General features: G+C 47.4%; 2 protein-coding genes across 2 annotated transcripts in view; both read left to right on the top strand.

The window, feature by feature from the left end:
- The window catches only part of Cdh13 (cadherin 13), a 940,941-nt gene extending 937,189 nt beyond the window's left edge, over positions 1 to 3,752 (top strand). The window contains exon 14 of the mRNA XM_057754115.1: positions 2,229 to 3,752. Coding sequence (XP_057610098.1) covers positions 2,229 to 2,236 — 8 coding nt within the window. The 3' untranslated portion in view covers positions 2,237 to 3,752. The remainder of the gene's footprint in view (positions 1 to 2,228) is intronic.
- Positions 3,753 to 12,554: 8,802 nt separating this feature from the next.
- On the top strand, positions 12,555 to 15,989 carry Hsbp1 (heat shock factor binding protein 1). The gene is made up of 4 exons (XM_057753744.1): positions 12,555 to 12,713; positions 13,005 to 13,071; positions 13,783 to 13,903; positions 15,762 to 15,989. The coding sequence occupies exons 1-3, from the start codon at positions 12,669 to 12,671 to the stop codon at positions 13,899 to 13,901; spliced, it is 231 nt and encodes a 76-aa protein (XP_057609727.1). The 5' UTR covers positions 12,555 to 12,668; the 3' UTR covers positions 13,902 to 13,903; positions 15,762 to 15,989.
- Positions 15,990 to 21,488: the final 5,499 nt, after the last annotated feature.

The raw sequence follows: 21,488 nt of genomic DNA, 5'->3' as shown, positions 1-21,488 counted from the left end.
CATGTATACAACATACATATATATATATACACAAATACATACATATGTACACACACTAAAAAGGCTATGTACACAGTTTGAGCTGGACATGGTGGCTCATACTTGTTCCTCCAACACTCAGAAGACTGAGGGAAGAAAGGCCACCTTGGCCTACATAGCAAGTCCCAGGCCAGCCTGGGCTATGTGGCACCCTGCCTCAAAACAACAACATATATGAAGAATAACCTTACTACACATCTTCAAAATCATTTATTATTTATAACTAACCGTCGGGCAGCAATCCTGACCATTGTAAGGAGAGAAAGCCACCTCGGAGGGAAGTGCTGGGCAGAGGGGTCCTGTCTCCAGTGGCTGAAGGCGGGCCCAGGCATCTCTCAAAGAATTGACCAAACCCAAATGAGTAACAGCCTGCAAGTGGGTTCCTTCTCTCCTCCATGGCACTAGACTCTCTGTAACAAAAGCCCAAGAGAGCAAGGGCTTTGTCGCTATCTCTAAATATGAGGTAGTTTCCTGGGCTTGCTGAAACCCATGATCTGGGCTGGAGTCAGCACAGCCCTGACTGGTGTCCCGTGGAGACGGTCATGCGTGCAGACAGAGAGCCAGCAGAATGAACTGGATCTGGGCATCCTGAGGACAAAACTCCTCCCTCGTCACAAAGCCAAGATGAGTAGAGAGGGCTCTCAGGACCGTGAGCAGGAACTGGGATGCTGTCCTGTTAAGCACACCATTCATGGGTACCACTTGTGTGGCGTGTCCTCACAGTCCACAGGCTACCTCATTTCCTTTGGGCTATTGAGCTGCACACATGTGGATGGTTGAGCAGGAACCTACAACGATGTCCTCATCCTGATCCCCGGAGCTAGTGAACAAGTCACCTTACTTGATAAAAGACACTGCAGATATAAGTTGTATATCTTGAAATGGAGAAATGCCCTGGATTAGTAGGGCCAGCCTGATGTAACTACACAGTCCTTAGAAGGGGGTCAAGGAGCAGCCATGTGATGGTGCCAACAAGGAGGCAGAGGCAGAAAGACAAGATACTACATCCCTGGCTTTGAACTTTAAGGAGTCACAGAACACATCTGCCTCTAGATTGGAAGCTGGTGAGGAGGTGACTCTTTTTCTAAAGCCCTGGGAAGGAATGCGGCCCTTCCCACACACATTAGCATTAAATCCATGAGATTCATTTCGGATCTGTGATTTCCAGAACTGTCCAGGAGTACATGTGTGTAGTTTGAGGTTCATGAAACTATGCCTACTTCTTTTGTCAGCAATAAGAAATGAATCTAGCCAAGCAGTGGTGGCGCACGCCTTTAATCCCAGCACTCAGGAGGCAGAAGCAGGCGGATCTCTGTGAGTTTGAGGCCAGCCTGGTCTACAAGAGCTAGTTCCGGGACAGCCAGGACTGTTACACAGAGAAACCCTGTCCCGAAAAAGGAAGGAAGGAAGGAAGGAAGGAAGGAAGGAAGGAAGGAAGGAAGGAAGGAAGGAAGGAAGGAAGGAAGGAAGGAAGGAAGGAATCTGTTGTTTCAAGAACTACCAACAGGTCTTTGCTCTGTAGCAGAATATAGATAGACGAGAAATAGATGATAGATGTCTGATTCACTGAAGATAGGCAGATGATTGAAAATAGATACACATACATAGATGTCTGACTGTTAATAGATCTTATACATACATGGATGTCTGATTGTTAATAGATCTGTCTGCTTGATTGATAGTTGTCTGATCGGCTAGTTAGATGGATACATGATTCATAGGTAGATGATAGATTGACAGATGATAGAGAAGCACATCTACAATTAGCCATTGATTGGGCTCTGGGCTCTGTGCAATGTATTCCTAGCCCAGCACACCCGTGCTAATGATCAGAACGCAAGGCCCAACTGTAGCCACGCTAACAGCTGCTGTCAGTCTCAGGGAAGAACTTTGATGCCTAAAGCCGTCAGCACTTCCAGAAGCTGGCTTTTATGTTTATTGAGGGGTGTGCTGGGCCTCACACACCAAGAAGTCCTGCACCGTTGCTCTGTAATCACAGCCCCAAGTTCAGCTTCTTTAGATGTAGCCAGTAAGATAATCTTGTCTTCAAATGCCACGCTAAAGAAAAAGATAATGTTCAGGGGAGTGTGGCGTGTGTTGGAGCCTGTCAATCACTGGTCTGGATTTAGTTGAGTGTTTTGAAGTGAGTTGTGATATTCCCGACCTAATTCTGTACCTTCTCCACTCAGGTCTGTGAGAACGCCAGTCTGAAGCTTGACTCCCCGGTTGCCATGGCAACAGGAAAAAGAAAAAAAAAAAGTCTATCCAAATCTGAAGATTGCCGTTTACAGCTCTCAAACTTCACAACCAGGCCTCAATTGTTCCACTTTCTCCTTTTTTCTTTGCAATTTCGTTTAATCTGTACCTCATCCTTTGACAGCATTTTCCTTCTTCCTTTGATTAATGGAACCCTCTGGATTTGCCCTGAATGTTTAGAGATCACGTGCGACCCCGGACCTTAGGGAGCAGGAACAATGACTACTTTTCCTGATGTGTCAACACGTTGCTAGGCAGCGCTCCGCCCATGCAGCTGTGGGGTGGGTTTGTGTCTGTACATGGACGGGGTACCTGTCTGTGTATATACCCAGTATTTATGTAGACGACTGCAGGGGCTGCCTGCTTTTGAGGTGGTTAGACAGAGGAGGTGGAAGCTCAGCCAGCTGAGCTCTCCAGCCGAGGTCAGTCCACCGAGCTGTCACTCACTGTGCGGCAAAGTTGCATCTCCAGGCGCCTGCTCAGTCTAAACACCGAATGCTGACTGACCAGCCAGGCAGGCAGGTCCACATGTTGGGGATGGGGGAAGGGCACGGGGAAGAAGTCTTCTCCCCTCAGTAGGACTGCCGCCACTTCCCACTGCCACCAAACGCCATGGTCCTGACTCCCAGGTGGGAAGCGGGGAATCAGAAGCTAAGGGCTGAACTATTCTCCCACGGGCAAGCGTCTGTAATTGTACCACCCCCAGACCCACAGTCCTTATGACGACACAGGTCACGGTGGAGACCCTCTCCCTCCTTGGGATATGTCCAAGTGCAAATGTCATCGTGGTATGCCTATGAAGAGACCAACAGGTACCACCTTGTCCGCACATATATTACCCACACATGTACACACGCATTACGCCTATCCACGCCGTTTGTTTCATATATACAGGCATAAAATAGAGTAAACCCAGGTAGTTTTTAAAGTACCCTTCTGTGTGACTACCGTTGTTCGCAAAGCTGAGAATAAAAAGTTGTTCATTATGTCTGGAGAGGAATTGAGTTTTGTCCTGTGAGCACGTCAGGCTAAAAAGGACGTGAACGTTCCTGCGGAGATTATCTTCTCTTTGAGAAACTGTAAATGAACCATCGAAGCTCACACCAAATTTTTTTTTCTATCAAATGAAGCTAATGCCAGCCTGTGGCTTTAGAGCTCAGAATGAGGGGAAGGTAAGGGTCTTAGTATGTTTTAATGCCGTTGCTTACAAAAGGTTTTAACCCCCCCCACACACACTTGCGCACACATGCTTTCTTATGCAATCTATGTTGGCCCTGTGCTTTTGAGTTCACCTTCCGCGGCCGATAGAGTCATACGTTGTCTTTGTTGTAGTGAGATTGAGCGAGTAGAGGTCCACATACCGCTCTTTGTTTCCACGGCCAATCTTTTCGGACCATATAGAATGCAGAGATTTTTTTTTTCATTAAAAATAAATGGTATCAAGTGGTTAAAACTCTTGGCCAGTAGCTCTCATCTGATTTCTCCATGTGTCTAGTGTGTCTGATGCTGGATTCACATTTCGGATCACTCGGGATCCCCTGCCTATGTTAGGTCAATGGGTCTAAAGAGCTGGAGGGGGGCAGCTAGGGAGATGGCTCAGTGGTTCAGAGTATTTGTTCCTCAACATAAGGACCGGTGCTCAGATCCCAGTACCCGCCTCCAAAGCAAGCATCCTCACAAAAGTCCCAGCTGTAGGTGGGGGGAGGTGGACAGAGACCAGAAGGTCATTAGGGTTTGCTGGGTTCCAGCCTAGCCAAGACAGCCCCAGGTTCAGGGGGAGACCCTGCCTCGAACACGTGTAGAATGACTAGACCACCTGATGCTCTTTACTATACTCCACATGTGTGTACCTATACATACACACACATGCATACCACCCATGAAAGTAAAAAAACTCCAGCATACAAGTTGTGCAACAGGCAAGCCATGTCTAGCACAAGGATATGACTTACCATATCACAGTCAACTGTGCAGCTGACTGAAGACTTCCAGGCCCGGCCTCACGCTCAATTGGATGAGCACATAAAGCCAAGTCATTCGTATCTCATAGTTCCCAGACATGGAGATCTTTTAAATAAAAGATGCCACATTGTGAACATGACATAAAGGTTCTCTGTGGGCACATGGCCTGCTATATGATGGGGGAGAATCTGAGCCCACACATTCACACTCTACAAGATGGTCCTCTTCTGACCCTACTTGGTGTACCCCAGTGCTCCGCTCTCCTCCTGCAAGGCAGGGAAAGGGGGAATGTTCTCCCTTGAATGGACCAAAGAGCATCCTCAGGTTTAAAGGCAGCCTAAGTCGCATACTAAGCAACAGCCAGAAAACTCCTCCTTCAGTGTGAACTGGAGCCGTTGCTAGAGCGAGCGCACATGCGCAGTGGTGCACCCGCTGAAGGAATCTAGAGAAGACTCCTCCCCTACCCTTCATGTAGATTACAATTTAGATAAGAACACAGAACAAGGGCTGGAGAGATGGCTCAGCGGTTAAGAGCACTGATTGTTCTACCAGAGGTCCTGAGTTCAATTCCCAGCAAACACATGGTGGCTTACAACCATCTCTAATAAGATCTGGTGCCAACTTCTGGCCTGCAGGGACACTGCAGGCAGAACGTTGTATACATGATAAAAATAAATTAAATAAATAAATAAATAAATAGAACACAGAACAAGAGAAGTATAGGGGGCAGGGGGTGGAATGGCTCAATTGATAAAACCCTGACCTCAGGTAAGTTCAGATCCCCAGAGCCCATATAAAAAGCCAAGCATGGGGGTGCATACCTATAATCGCAGCAAAGGTGAGACGGGAGTCAGGGGACAAGCGGCACCCTGGAAGCAGGCCGGCCAGCCGATCTGGCCTACTTTGTAAGGCAAAGGAGATACCCGGTCTCAAACAAAAGGAGGAAGGGCACCCGATTTTCAAGGTTGATACCAAATAAGACTTTGACTCTTAGAACAGAGAGGGAATTTGATGGCTCTGGGAAGACTCTCAAACTCTCATTTCAAACAGTCAGATAAATGGAGATGGGTCAATTTTTAAACAAAATAAATGCATCATGTCTCGCTCTGAGGATACAAGCAGAACGTTGTGAAGGTCTTTTCTACTTTTTTTTTTTTTTTGAGACAAGGTCTCATAGCGCAGCTGGCCTCACGCACCTTAGGTAGCCAAGAATGACCTTGAACTTCTCCTGCCTCTACCTCCTGAGTGCTGGAATTCAAGTGTGTGCCATCAGGCTCAGTTAACAAAGTGCTGGGGATGGAACCCAAGGCTTTCTGCATGATAGGCAAGAGCTCTCCCAACAGTAGTGGCTCCTGCCTGCTCATCGAGTCTGTGCGGGGAAATTTCAAATCAAGAGACAGGAAGCCAAGAGGAGTCACAGCTCCTTCAAGTGGCTGCTAAGACCACTCACAGTCTCCCTACTGCGGGACAGTATTACAGTTCTCAACTTGGTATTAACACACCAAAGGCCTACTGTAGACCAGAAAACCGCAGTCTGAGTCATAGGCTGCAGTGCCTATCCATCGACACCAACTTTATGGTTTGGATATACGATGTCCCTACGTACTCAAAGGTTGAATACTTGGTCCCCAGTCTTTTGGGTTGCTTTGTTTTTGTTTTATTTTCAGGATGGAGGGGGGTCATTGTCTCAAAACATCAAAAAGTGCCTAACTGGAGAAAGTAGGCCACTGAGGGCAAGCACTTAGCAGGATCTTGTGCATGGACACTTTCTGTCCTGTCTCTACTTCCTGCCGTACTATGAACTGCTCTGCTCACCACATCCTTCTGGTGCAGACAGACACCTCAGCAACCATGAGCCAAGATAAATCCGTCCTCGGGTTGTCTCCGTGGGATACTATATCACTGTGCAGCAGTCACTAATACAACCAGCTTACGCAGAGGTGACGGTGCCCCGCACTGCGAGGTGCCTTCCTCTACTCAGCACCCCTTCCTGACGGCACCTTCTGCTACTAAGTTCCTGAGAGTTTCCGCTAGGAAGTGTTAATGGTATACTAAATATTGGAACTTAGAAATTTCTCCCATGCAAAATACTTTCATTTCTTAAGCATCCCCAACCATTTTGGGGATAAGCCATTGTTGGACTCATTAACACATACATAAGGGCTTCTGCCAGATTTGAGAGATTTGTTGTTGCTTTTTTTTTAACGTGTATGTTGTAGGACACATATATGCAAGTGCTTGCAGAGGTCAGAAGAGGGTGGCAGGACCCCTAGGGCTAGAGTTACAGGTGGCTGTGGACCACCCAACATGCGTGATGGGATCTGAACTCAGGTCCTGTGCAAGAGTACCAAGCACTCAGTCACCGAGCCACGTTTCCAACGTTGGCTAGACTAATTCATATATTGATTATTCAAAAACCAACCCATGTCCTCCCAATGCCCATTCATCCCCAAATGAAGAGAGAGAAGAGAACGCTGAGGGGAGGGTAGTGTGAGGTTCCCCAGAGCTAGGCCTGTGCAGGTTACAACCCCAAGTCAAAGAGGCCACGTCTGCAGGATCTCTGAGCTGTTTCTGGTTTTGTAAATGTAACCGAGAGATGTCTCTAGGTACAGTTGACTTGAGTATGTGTGGACAGATCAATCACACCATCAAAGAAAGGCTGTCCTTTCTGTTGACGCCTAAGCCACCATCAACATCATCATCATCACGAGATCTGACTGTGCCTTTCAAAAATATTCCCAGTCATTTTCTCTCCTCCTCAGTCCGTAGCACAAACACTTCTCATGACCTCATGGGGAAACACTTTCATCAGTGGTCATGCAAAACCTGTATTAACACTGCTCCCTCTATTTCTTCTTGCTAATGGACTGGCAAGTCCCTTGGCACTAACGAACATCTGTGCAATAAAAGCAAATAAAGTAGCCAGTCATGGTGAGGCATACCTATAATCTAAGCAAGAGTTCAAGGTCATCTTTGCCTACGCAGCAAATTCATGGCCAATTGAGGATGAGGCTTGTCTTATCCTCCCCTCACTGATAGATGAATGGAATATAAAGTGTCCCCCACAGGCTCACAGGTTCTAGCACTTGGTACCTAGCTGGCGGTCTGTGTGGGAAAGTCATAGAGTCTATAGGAAGTGGGTGCCCGAAAGAAGCGGGTCACTAAAAGCACATCTTGAGGCCTCGCAGCCCAGACCTTCCTCCTGTTCACTATCTCCTTCCTGAGTTCTGCTGCGATTTCATCAGTTTCCTGCTCCTGCCACCAGGCCATCTCTGCCATAACAGACTGTGACCATCCATGTGTACCAGCATCATGATCTGAGAATTAAATGCCCTCTCAAAAATAAAGCCTTTCTCCCTTAATCTGCTTTGTTATGCATAGATATAGATAGACAGAGGTAGGTAGGTAGAAGATAGAGCATGGATATATACGTGATAGACAACAGCAAGAGTACTTTAGAGATGTCCTTAGTAAAATGAAGAGAGAATAGGGTGATATTTTATAAAATGCCTTTGTGGGCCAAGCATTGCACTTTTTGAAACATTTATTTTTTTACTTTATTTTACGTGTATGGGTGTGTTTTGCCTGCATGTGTATCTGTCTGTACACTATGTGGATGCCTGGTATCCCCAGAGGCCAGAAGAGGGCAACTCATTCCCTGGAACGGGAGTTACAGACAGTTGTGAGCTGCCACCTGGGTGCTGGGACTTGAACCCTGGTCCTCTGAAATAGCACCCAATGCTCTTAACCAATGAGCCCTCTCCCCGCCTCTAACACTACATATCCATACATATATATGTGGATAACATTTCTCATTACATATGAAATGTATGTAATTCTCTTTGTAGCCTACATAACTCATGAGACATTAAAAGCAGTATTCTCTCCATTACACAGATGAAGCCACTGAGATTCACAAACCATCTCTAACTGGGTCTTTTTCTTTCCTTTTATTGAAAAGAGGTTCTTTTCTCAAACACTATATCCTTATTACTGTTTCCTCTCCCTCTATTCCTCCCAGTTCCTCCTCACTTCCCCTCTCTGGATTCACTCCCTTTCTGTCTCCCATTAGAAAAAGAACAGGCTTCTAAGAGATAACAACCAAAAATGAAAAAGAAAATATATTAAGACGAAGCAAAAACTTTCACATCGGGGCTGGAGAGATGGCTCAGCTGTTAAGAGCATTGCCTGCTCTTCCAAAGGTCCTGAGTTCAATTCCCAGCAACCACATGGTGGCTCACAACCATCTGTAATGAGGTCTGGTGCCCTCTTCTGGCCTGCAGGCATATATGCAGACAGAATATTGTATACATAATAAATAAATAAATAAATAAATAAATAAATAAATAGATCTTTCACATCCAAGTTGGACATGGCAACCTAACAGGAGCAAAAAAAAAAAGTTCCAAGAGCAGGCACAAGAGACAGAGATCCCCTCGTTCTCAGTCAGAAGTACCATAAAATACTTAGCCAATAACTTTAATATATACACAGAGAACCTGGTGCAGACCCATGTAGACCCTGTGCTTGCTGCTTCTGTCTCTGGGAGCTCATGTGTGCCTTGCTTAGTTAACTCAGAGGGCCGTGTTCTCCTGGTGTCCTCCATCCCCTCTGGCTCTTATCTTTCTGCCTCAAACTCATGACCCTCCTCTTGGCTTTGACTCCGTCAGCAAATCCTACTGGTGTGCACCACCACAACCAGCTCTTACACCTGTTAAGTATGGTGTCCACATTCACCCTGGTACTTTTTCTGCTAACCTCGAAGACACCTCCAGAAATGAGTCAGTGTCTCCACAGGGCATATGGAGGCCATGAGCCCTGCAATGACAGTGACAGAGGAAGTTGCACTAAAGGAACCCAAACGTGCAAGTCAGGAGCTGCAGGAACTATTCTCTGCCCCTTGGACACTCTGTCTCCAGGAAACCGCTGGTTCGGGTAAATAAGAAGGAAGTTGATTTCCTGGCAGCAAGTCACGAAGATGTTAATTTGGAAAATTGCCTCAAATGAATGTAAGAAGCATAAACTAACACTTCAGAGCAAAAGCAAAGCAATTTGAGCCAATCGGGACACTGCCGATCTTGCCATCTTCCTCAGAAAAGCAATTTTCTGTTCTTCTGCAAACAAGCGCAAAGCTGTGACCTCCTCCTGCCTCCGGGCCCCTGTTAAGACACCCAGTGCACAGGGCACCCTGCAAAAGTCCAACAAACCTTGGCCTTTATAGGGACCTCCCAGCCAAGAGGATGGGTCCTAAGGCGACACTTTCTAAATTAAATATGTCACCGCTGGACAGTTTGCTCTCTAACCAGCCTGGCCTCTGCTCTGCAGTGAAGCCTGCACTGGGTGGGAGTGTGGGCCCTGTTCTGGCCTCTTCTCTGCCAGCAGGGCAGCCTCCAGGGGCAGGATCATTCCCTGAAGACCAAGCATCTGGTACCTTCAGGAACTCCACAGTTTCTCTGAGCTTGTCGCCAAGAGGAAGCAAGCAGATGTTCCGGATCCAGCAACTGCCCACCCTGTCCCTCTGCAGATTGCAAAGGCATTGCTGTTTCAAGGGCGACCAGCCATCCCTCAGGCTCCCCGTCATCTCAAAGCATTGTTTTCTCGAGGCAATGCCTGTAGATCGAGACGCAGCCACATCCTGCACACCTGTCACCACCTCAACTCTGCCTTACTGAGCAGTCAGCTGTAGCATCAGCTCCATCTGCGTTCAAACTATCATCTAAAGTCTGTGGGGCTCATAGGGTAGAGGTGCTTGCCATCAAATCTGACCATCCGGGTTCAATCACCAGAACCCACCAGGTGAAACAAACTCCAAGTTTTCCTCTGACCTCTACACTCAAACACACAAATGTAATAAAGTACAAATTTATAATTTTACTTACACTCATTAAAAAAAAAAAAGAAAATCCAGCATCATGTATCAGTTACCGTTCTCATCGCTCTGACAAACTACCCAACAAAAGAAACTTAGGAGAGAGAGAGGGTTTCAGTGAACTCACAGTTTGAGGGCACAGTCCAACATGTTGGGGAATGCATGGAGGGCAGGAACATGAGGCAGGCGGTCACATGACTCCAGTCAGTCCAGCACCCCAGTTCATGAGATGAAGCTGCCCAAGTCCAGAGTGGGTCTTCCTCCTTACTACTCTGGAACTCCCTCGGAGATTCATCAGAGGGCTCGCAAGACAGCTCAGCAGGTAAGAGAGCACAGTGCTCTTGTAGAAGACCTGAGTTCAGTTCCCAACACTCCAATCAGATGGCTGGGTGGCTGGGTGGGTGGCTGGCCGGCCGGCCGGCTGGCCCTGATAGTCTCCTCTCCTTGTTCTATCTTGCTCCCCCTTTCTCCTTTCTCCTGTTTGTCCTCTCTGCCCACCAGCCCCGCCTATCCTTGCTCCTGTCTAGCTATTGGCCATTTAGCTCTTTATTAGACCATCAGGTGTTTTAGACAGGCAAAGAATCACAGCTTCACAGAGTTAAACAAATGCAGCATAAACAAAAGTCACACACCTTACAATAATCTTCCCCAACAAGAGACACAGCAAGCTCTTGTAAAACTAAGTTGTTCTGAACATGGGGAAGAAAATTACAACTTAAAATTAACCTAGGAAACGCTTTAAAATGTTAAAAGAAGGGAAGCCAACTTCGGCATGAACAGAAAGGTTAAAATGAGATTGATTTAAATTTCAGCGCAAGGTCAGTTCCTGGCACCTTGCTCATATATGCAGCAGCTTCATTAACAAAACAGAATCCATCCGGGCTCCGGGTCAGCCCCTACAAAGGGTGTATCAGCCCTGAGTGTAGAGAGGCTTTTGTGGAAAGCAGCTGTTTAACACACCAGAAAGAGCATCTCTGTAAGGGTAAGAAAGAAAATTAAGTCATCACTTAGAGTGTCACATCTGCTGTTTAGATGAAGAAAAACTCAATCAGAAAAAAAAAAATCAAAAACCAACAACCACAAATCTCCTACCAGGTAAAGGAGGATGGGAATAAAGGAGGAAGCAGGGGCTGGAGAGGCTTTGAGTCTGCTTCCCAGCGCCCACATTGGACTGCTCGCAACAGCCTGTAACTCCAGCTACAGGGGATCCAATGCCCTCTTCTGGATTCTGAGAGCACCTGTGTTCATGAGAGTGCGTGAGCATGCACGTGAACACACACATGCACAAACATAGCTAAAACAAGATAAAACTCTTTTAAAAAGAAACGAGAAGCTGTCATCTTCCAGTGTGAGCACTAATTCATAGATGTTTTGGGCTTGCTCATGGTCGTAGGCTAGACCTCACTAGAAACCCCAGTGTAGACTTCTACCCCAACAATGATGTCACCTGAAAGCCATCTCAGCCCATCTACGAATCCCGGGAAGGAATGAACCAGTGCCCCCAACCCCCTCAGATCCGCACCTGTGACATAAGTATCCCAGTCCAGTCTTTTCAGACACTGCTCCCTTTTACCCAAATGGAAACCTGTCCCTCTTCGCATCAGGCAGCTTTGGCGTTGAGAGAAAGAAGCCAGGTTAGATTCCACTTATTTAAATCACACTAAAACCCTGGCAACCGGGTCTACTGTGAGGCGGTGCGCTCCTCCAGGGTGGGGGCGATAGCCTGAGCTTTTGTTTCGTTTTGTTTCTACAGTGTTGGCTTCTTTGTGCTGGGCAAATGTTTTGCCACTGGGTACATTTTATCCTCTCCTCTTTTTTCTTGTTACATTTTTGTTTTATTTCCTTTCTGAGACAGAGCCTAAGTTTTCTCAGGCATGCCTTGAGCTCAGGATCCCTCCTGGCCCATCTTCCCAAGTTAAGTAGGATTACGGGATTCGGCATACTTCTTGGGCCATGTCTTCTAGAATAGGTCTTCGTGAAGAGCAGCCAGCCAGTCAGGGCACTCTCACCAATTTTTAGGGTTTTTTACATTATTATTACATTTATTTTGGGTGGTATATGTATATGTGTATATGCGTGTGCATGTCATAGCACATGTGTGCAAGCCAGAGGTCAATCTGTGGGAGTTGGGTCTCTTCTTCAAACATGGAGGATCGAACTCCAGTGTCGGATTTGGATGCAATCGCCTTCACCCACTGATTTTTCTTGCAAGGCCTGTGTGTCTGACTACAGCCGCGGAAGGGACCAACGCTAATTCCCGTAACCTTTGCCCACATCCGGTTTTCTCGCCTCTTCCGCTCTTCCGTCCGTGCGGCGTGCAGGGTGGAGCTGGGGCGGGTGGAGGCGGAGCCTATCCGCAGAGTGGACGCTCTGAAGTCCCCCAGACCCTTCCGATGCATTACGGAAACTACAGCACCCACAATGCCTCGCGGTCCCGTGACTGTGTTGTCGCGAGAACTGGCGGCTTGGGGGCGTCTGCGCCAGGAAACCGAAGTGTAGGTGACGGTTCCGAGACATCGCCGCCAAGCTGGGCACCGGGGAGATGGCCGAGACGGACCCCAAGACCATGCAGGACATCACCTTGGTGGTAAGCGGCGGGCTTACGTGGGCCCCGACATTCCCCGGCCGCTCTCGGCCCTAGCGTGGGGTGTGGCCAGCGGCCTCGGCCGGCGCACCTGCCGGGCTTGCCCTCCAGCGACCCCGGCTTGGACCCTCGTGACCTGACCCATGGGAATACCAAACCCGCTCTGGCGGGGACCTGACTAAAGGCCTGGCACACCTGCCGAGCGTTCCCGCCCGCGTCCTCGCCTCCCCTTCCTCCCAGGAAAGGGGTCTCGGGATAAACTGGTATCGGCGGATTTGTTCTGGTTTCTCGTAGGTGGAGACGCTCCTGCAACAGATGCAAGACAAGTTTCAGATCATGTCCGACCAGATCATTGGACGGAATATCCTTCTGGTTCGGAGGCAGCTTCTTAATGGTGGGGGTGAGCAGGTGGTTTGCAAACCGACTTAAGGTAGTCATTTAGAAGTTACTGTTTTTAAACAAGAATTTGTTATTATTTTTAATTATGTGTACAATAGGTGCGCGTGAGTGACTGAAGAGAGCAGAGACGTTGGCTCCCCTGGAGCTGGAGTTACCGGCGGTTGTGAGCTACCTAATATGGGTACTGGGAACCCCGTTCAGGTTCTCTGCGAGAGCCTCAGATGCTCCTAACCCTGAGCCATCTCTCCAACCACACTTAGAAATTGCTTTACTGATCTGGGCTATACTGTGTTCTCGAAAAGGATGGTGCCAAGACAGGCGTGGCGGAGCTAGCCAAGTTCCCTGTTGGGGGCCCTCCAGAATGCCAGTGAAGGGGTTGGGCTGTAAGGTAACTGTTGGCTGGCAGTGCACACTTGAGCCTTTCAGTCTCCAGTCCTCTTGTTACCCTTACCAGTGGAATGCATAGCCCTCTGCTATTAACAAATAAAGAAACCGAGGCTTGGGAAAGTGAGAACTCACCTGGGTACCCTGCACTTGGACCGCCAGGCTATCGCTGTAACCGGAAGAAACTGGGGAAGGCAGCTGCTTAAGCCAGGCAGCGGGGGCCTGGAGGAGGACGGGGAGGACGGGGTCAATGTAGGGCGTTGGTGTGTGGGCTCCTTAACTGTGGCACTCGATGACATGAGCAGTCGCATTGACGACCTGGAGAAAAATATCGCTGACCTCATGACCCAGGCTGGAGTGGAAGAGCTGGAAGGCGAAAACAAGATTCCTACTGCGCAGAAGAGTTGAAGGTAAGGGAGGCCCCACTGTGCTCGTGGCAAACACGGAAAGCCAAGGCAAGAGCGCTCTTGATGTACTTGATAGTTTTCACCGTGGCCTTTGCCAGCCGGCTGATATAGCTGATAGTTTTCACCGTGGCCTTTGCCAGCTGGCTGATGTAGTTGGTCGTTTTCACCGTGTCCTTCCCCAGCCGGCATCTCTCTGCACCCCACCCGTGAACTCCATGTATTGAATTTTTCATGCCATACTAATTGCTTAGGTAGAATTTATATTTTCAGTTTTCATTACTTAAAACGATGCCCAAGCCTTACACAACACAATGTTGTTGACTCCAAAGCTCACACCTAAGAAGAGTGAAATTGATAACAAAAGACAAAACTAATTTCTATTTCAGATTTATGTATATATGAGTGTTTTGCTTGCATATGCTCCTCATGCAGGCCTGGTGCTTAGGCCAGAAAGCACCAGATCCCTTGGAACTGGAGTTACAGACAGGACCTGCCGCCATGTGGGTGCTAGGAATCAAACCTAGGTCTTTCCAAGAACAAAAAAGTGCTCTTAACCACCGAGCCATTTCTAGCCCCGTGGTATTTTAATTGTTAAGTTTACACTTTTGTGATGGGCCTCGCTCATAACCTGGGCCTCCCATTGGACACCTGGAACCTGGACACATCTCCGGCTGGTGACCTGGTAACTACCGACTACCAAGCGATGCTGTTTCGGAGCATGTGTATTTGGTACCCTGCCCTGGCCACTGGAAGATTATTTCATTGTTTTCTTTTGGAAATAGCAGAGAATTCAGGTCATCTACATGAGTATCTCTCTTAAATTCGAGAGACTTTGTGACTTTTATTGTGGACTCGACTCCTTCCCTCTAGAGTGGATTAAATTTCTACTAATCATTTCAGGTAGAAGCTGACAGAGGTTCGAACCACTCAGTGCAGTGAATTTCTTTGTAGCGTCACCTGTGTTATCAGGGGTGGGACACTCACAGCCCTCAATTTTTATTTTTTTTATTTTTGACATAATCTCACTATACATCCCTGGCTGGCTGGCCTGGAACTTGCTATATAGACCAGGATGACCTCAAACTCACAGAGATCCACCTGCTTCTGCCTCTGCCTCTTAAATTCTGGGATTAAAAGTTATTTTGGGGCATGGCCTGGAGCCAGCTTTTCAGTGAGTTAAATAGGTTGTTCTGAAGTCCGGGAGACTAGATGGGGGATGGAGACTAAATACACTGTGTTGCTTGGCTGTGAGATGCTCATGAGCTCGGTACGTGCTGTGTCGTCTTCAGTCCTATTTAGAGGGCAGCTGCAAAGTGTCCAGTGAGGGAATTTTGCTTTGTTGTGGCAGAAAACCCCAAATCAAGAACTGAAAGACTCTCATTGAAGATGTTCAACTGATGGGGAAACACACAAAAAAGGGAGTGAAACTAGGAAGTAGATTCAGAGAATTTTGAATAAAAATGTCCATATCAGGGGCTGCTGGAGAGATGGCTCAGCTGTTAGAAATACGTATGTTCTTGTAGAAGACCCAAGTTCAGTTCCCATCCCTCACATGAGCCCTTACCACTGTCTGCTACAACACCACCCTCTTCCGGCCTCCACAAGGGCCTGCACTCGCCTCTCCATACCCACACATAGGAACACACAAGTCAACTTTATTTACAATGGCACTTTCTAAGATTTATAAACAAAGTGAATTTTCTAGAATAGTATGCATGGAGAATCACATGCACAGATGACTAAGTGGAAAATGTTGTTGGCTATTCTGGGGGTCACTCTGCTGTACCCTCAGTGCTGCTATTCTGGGGGTGACTGTGTTGTGCCCTCAGTGCTGCTGTTGATTGCTTTTCTTCTTCCACAGGCTGCTGATACTCACAGTGAATCCAGAACGTCGTTTTTCCCAAGCCAAGAGAAAACCAAGTGGCTTTCTGCAACTAACTGTCATGTGTCGACAGGTTTAAAGCGTGCGTTCTTATCACAGCCTGCATAGTCCATAGAATGTCTCCCCAACACCCCCAGTTTCTCAAACTTGGTATCTTTACATCTTGGTCAGTTGTCTTAATTATTAAACACTAAAACTTTGGCAGTTTCTGCATAAAATTGTCCAACTTTTTAGTGAGTTTTGAAGTCCTCTCCCGCTGTTCCTTTTGTGGTAGTTACTGTTTCATGAGTGGCAGATACTTTCCAGTTAAGTGACTAGTAACTCCTCCCCTTGGCAGAAGCCGTGATGTGAGATGTGTACGTTTAGGGTTCGTTCATCTTGAGCACAAGGTGACTGTTGAGCTGACGCTAGAGTGTCAGAAATGCTTTTCCAAATGGCCGAGAACATTTAACAGTGGTTTGTGCCAGAGTGTCTGTCAGAGTTTTGCATGAGATTCTAGTAGCATTGGTAGGGCCTGCCGTGCTCATCTGGCAGGCTGTCAGAACCCAGTGACCCTGGCCTCCCTTCGAGCTACTGACTGAAAGGGAAGAGACCAAAAGACCTGAGTGAGTCTACTGCCAGTCACGAGGCTGAGAAATGCCCAGTGGCTGGTGGAGGCTCTGGTTTTTAAGAAATTCTATTTTACTTGAACTATTTCTTGCCTAAATTCTTGCACAGTGAGTTCTATTACTGACTAAGAAGACAGATAATAAACTCTTTACATTTGGAATTCCAGTGTCTGTAGGCTTAGCCTTCAGGCCACTTTTGATGATCTGAAAAGCAATCCATGTCACTGTCCCCACAAAGTGAATTCATACAATAAAAAACGTGAACAGTTGGAAAGTTTGAAACATGGTGTGGTCCTTCTAGAGGAAGCCCCGACCAAGTCGGGCTGTCTGTTTTCTCATTTGTGTTGCAGACAGGCTAAGAACAACTTGGTCATATTTCTGAACACTGGGGCAGGGTGGGGGTGGGACGACAGAGGCCCCTGAAAGCAGCCGGAGTTCCTGTCATCAGCCCTGTGACTGGCACTACAGGTTGAGCCCCTCAAGGTGCCACTCTGTTATTAGCCTGGGACAGACCGGCTCCAACCTGCATACAGGACACTGTTGATCTTATAAATGGAGGCTCTGGGTCTGCTTGTCATCCAGAGGGATGGTTCAGGAAGGAGTTTGTGACCTAAGAAATCAGCCTCCGAGGCAAATCCCTGGACCAGAAACACCTGTCGTGATAGAGGTGCTGGGAACCCTGTTGCTGGGATGTCCTTGTGCCCAGTATGTTTGTTATCTCAGTTTTCAGATGGAAAGCTGGGTGCCATGTTACATTACCAACTGAAGCCTCTGAAAAAGCAAGAGGGGCTGGGTACTTGAGAAGGGGTGACCTGGGAAGACTTCTACAGGGATGCTTGTCACTGGAAGGAGGCTGCTCAGAAAAGGTTTATGGTCCTGTGGGTTTAGGAAATTTTCACACTAGGTCAGAGTCCTGTCTCGTCACACAGTGCAAACCACTGACAGCCCTGGAGCAGGGGAAATCAGCCCTGACCCTCACCTACCTCACATCTCACTGAAATGTCTCAGGTAGGTGGGCACCTCTAAGCTTAACCCGCAGGTGCCATAGGCTCCCTGTGTAAATAGAAATCTCAAGTGTCCAGCTGCTTTTCCAAGCTTTGGAGCAAAACCTTAGACCTTAGATAAAACAGGCTTTGCGGTCTGTCCAACCTCCACCTGAGGCCGGACTGTGTGGAGAACAGCAGGTAGGCATGTGACTAAGCTCTGGGTACACGGACCTCCACTGCAGCCCTCCTAGCCAGCAGACATCTGCCTGCCTTGGCACCACCTGTTCTCCAAGGAGCAATCTCACTTTCCCTTAGCCATTGTTCATCAAAATCTCCCTCAGTCAGCCCCAGTCCTTCACCCACCCAGTCATCATTCAGGAGAGCAGCTAACTGTTTGCTCCTGGGTCATTCACAGATGAGTAGGCTACCAAGAAACAGCCAGGGGCCCCATCAGCCTCCTCGTTAGACCCCTAATGTATGCACCCTGTTTTCTTTAAGCTACAGAGTTTTTAACAATCTTTTGCCAGTTTTGTTATTTCAACAATGCCACGTTGGGTGAGGTCAGTCTGCAGAACCCTGGGGAACTGAAGGTTGAATGGCCTCTGAGAGCCCTTTGAATCCCAGCGTTACCTAGGGTACTGATAGCAACGCCATCCTCCAAGCCAGTCAGCCCCTTGGAAATGAACTTGATAAACATCCTGTTTGCAAGTTATAGACTAACCATAAAAATAATTGTGTTCCACTCTTACTTTGTGCTTACGTATTTTTAATTAGAGCAAACAAACTAGAAGAATTTGCATAGTGTGTTGATGTATAGCTCCTAAAATGACCTGGAACCAGCACTGATTACCCTTTTCCAGATAGCACCTGTGAAAAAGATTGTATCCTCCCTCTTTAAGGGTTGTTAGTGTGTGTGGGTATGGTGTGAGTGCAGGAGCCATGGCATGTTCAGAGGCCTGGGGATATCTGCCAAGTCCATTGGTTTCCACTGTGGATTTGGGTTCCGGGCATCAAACTCAGGTCACTGGGCTCCCTGATGGGGCTTTCACCCACTGAGCACCTCGCAGCCTGCAGGGCTTTATTTGGAGATGCTGTGCTGTGTTGAGGGCTGCCTTTTCACCGTTTGGTTTAATCTGCAGGATGCCATTGGGTTTTTATGTGACCCATCTCCTTTGGAAAATGAATCCAAGGATCTGAGCTACATGAAGTTAAAGCAGTGTGTCCTGACAGCTATCTGGCTATTCCTCGCCTCTGTGAGCCGAGATGTCAGGCTGTCTTCCAGGCTGTCCCAGAGTCAGCCCCATGACCAGAGTAGCTCTTGAAATTTAGATTCAGAAGGCCAGTTTTGCATTCTTCCATTAAGCATAGCCTAAAATTAAGTAACAAAACACCACACTCGAGTTGTCTAATGACCTAGAGTTCAGACATTGACTTTATAGCACCCACCCCATCTCTCTTTTTTAGAATGCTTTTTATTATTTCACAGTTTTATGCATGCATACAATGTATCTTGGTTATAACACACATACACACAATTTTCCCCTCCTACTCCTTACCCCTCCAACACACACCCTTCTTCACGTCCTCTCTGTATGACCTGCCGAGTCTCATTAGTTCCAGCCACATAGGCATTAGTTCCAACCTACCAGTAACCACAATCCCAAAGAAAGATGACTGACTCCCCTTCCCCCAGTAGCCCTCAATGGCCAGTAGCTCCTCGGCTCACAAGGCGGAGCCACATCAACTCCACTACCACCTATGCTGGATCTTCTGTAGGTCACTGTGGCTGCTGTGAGCCTATGAGTGAATCGGCCATGTCATGTCTGGAAGAGCATCCTACAGCACTGACCCCACCCTCTGACTCTTAAGCCTCCCTTCTCTGTGATGTTCCCAGAGCCCTGGGCCCAGCTTTACAGTTACTGACGCAGAGCCCATGAGGCAGGGGCGTCTGTGTTCGTATTTTTAAAAAAATGCTTTTTTTTTTTTTTTTTTTTTTTTGGATTTTCGAGACAGGGTTTCTCCATAGCTTCTAGCTCTTGTAGACCAGGCTGGCCTCGAACTCACAGAGATCCGCCTGCCTCTGCCTTCCGAGTGCTGGGATTAAAGGCGTGCGCCACCACTGCCCGGCATACTGTAATCAAGCTGCTACTGACCAATCAGAGCCGCAGAACAGACTCAGGAGCTGAGCTGCAACCTCGAACCAGAGCTTCTGAAGCATGAGAACTAGAAACGTCTGTGCCAAGTTACAGTTAAGGTTTCACCAGTCAGGGTTCAGGGATGGGGGCTCTCCTGGGAACATTTCTCTGTGGTGCATTTACCTTGTTCACCCAAGTGTGACGGGGCAGCTCACCCGCCATTCATGTCCCAGCCTGCCAACCAGGATGTCAGTGATATCAGTTACCCAAGGAGGCCTGGGGAGGTGTGGGGAGCTTAAACTTTACCTGACCCTCCCTGCTTTTAAATGGAGTCTGGAAACAAGATGGCGGCACTTAGGGCAAGCGCCTTTTGCTTGTGCCCAACATTCTGAAGATTTGAACTCAGGTCCTCCTGTTAGTATGGCAAGAACCACTGTCCCAGCCCAAGTATCCACACTGGGCATCCATAAATTCCCCCCAATTTATTATTTTCGATGTTATTTCCTCAACATAGAAGGAGAACAATTCTCCCCACATCTGCTCATGTCAGTCACTCCGGCCCAGACAGTCTGAGGTCACTGAAAAGAAACTGATTCTTAGTTACCAGGAGCAGCGGAGCCCTGGGCTTGGCCTCATCAGCCCTCTGAACCCAGAGTTTGCCCCAGCCCAAGGAACCGAGGGCCGAGAGGTCTCACCCTACCAAGATGAGAGTCACACCAATTCAGTCTATCACTTATTAAAACACGCCACTAAAATGCTTAAAAATAAAACTTAAAGGTGGTGCTACACGCCTTTAATCCCAGCACTCAAGAGGCAAAGGCAAGTGGATCTCTGTGAGTTCAAGGCCAGCCTGGTCTACTGAGTGAGTTCTAGGACAGCCAGGACTACACAGAGAAACCACGTCTTCAAAACAAAACACTAAGAGAGACTTACATAGATCTAATCTACATGGGAAGTAGAAAGTAGAAAAAGACAAGATCTCCTGAATAAATTGGGAGCATGGAAACCTTGGGGGAGGGTTGAAGAGGGGAGGGGAGAGACAGGGAGGAGAGCAGAGAAAAATGTAGAGCTCAATAAAAATCAATAAAGAAAAAAACAAAAAGCTATATATATGTGTGTGTGTATGTGTACATATATGTGTACATTATACACATACTATTTATATACATATACACACCTATATCCATATATATGTGTGTATATATATATATAACTTTTTGAAAATTATTTTGACCCTTAAGCCACAAAAAGACAGCCAGTCACGTGAGGCTTCCTGGGTGTCGGTTGACTAAAAGGATGCATCATTCAGTGAGATTGTTCAAAGCTGGCCGTTGTTAGTTCATTGTCTTTATTGTCCTGGAAGGTTTTTTTCCTTTAATCCATGAACACCTTTATCCAGCTCGTAGCTCTGTAGCAAATACATGTGTCCCAATGGGATTTCACTTGTGAAAATAAGATTTCAATAGTAACAAATCTGTGGCAGTACCTTTTAAAAAAAATTATAGAGGGTGTGAGCTGTTCATCAGCCTTAGAGGTCAATAATGCCGCCCGTTTAGAAAGAGCAAGATTGAGGCACGCCTCTGCTCACGGATCATGGGAACTAGCCCTGTGGACTCCCAGCCCCTCTGGGGAAGCCATCAGTGCTCCCACTTCCACCCCAAATCAAGACAGGTTCTTGACTTGTAAGCTGGCTTTTTTTTTTTCTTTCTTCTTTTCTTTTTTTCTTTTTTTTCTTCAGTGAAAAATTAGAAGCTTGTCAGCCACTAACAATAACTAACAGTGGCTTAAATAATGAGAGTGTGGTGCGAAGTTCTTTGCTGGGTTAGTCCTGGCTGGCAGCCCGTGCTAGTCTTGGCTTGTCCTCGTGTCTCCAAGCACATGGGGATTAACACAACCCCCTCTCCCAAACCCCGCCTGCTTGTCTACCTTGGTGGAACTGTATCCTGAGCGCTGGTGCCTGTGAGTGTGACCTTATGG

The sequence above is a fragment of the Chionomys nivalis genome, chromosome 21, assembly GCF_950005125.1.
Source record: "Chionomys nivalis chromosome 21, mChiNiv1.1, whole genome shotgun sequence".
NCBI classification, from domain to species: Eukaryota; Metazoa; Chordata; class Mammalia; order Rodentia; family Cricetidae; genus Chionomys; species Chionomys nivalis.
Note: the sequence above shows the minus strand (reverse complement) of the source record. Positions and strands in the feature narration are given on the sequence as shown.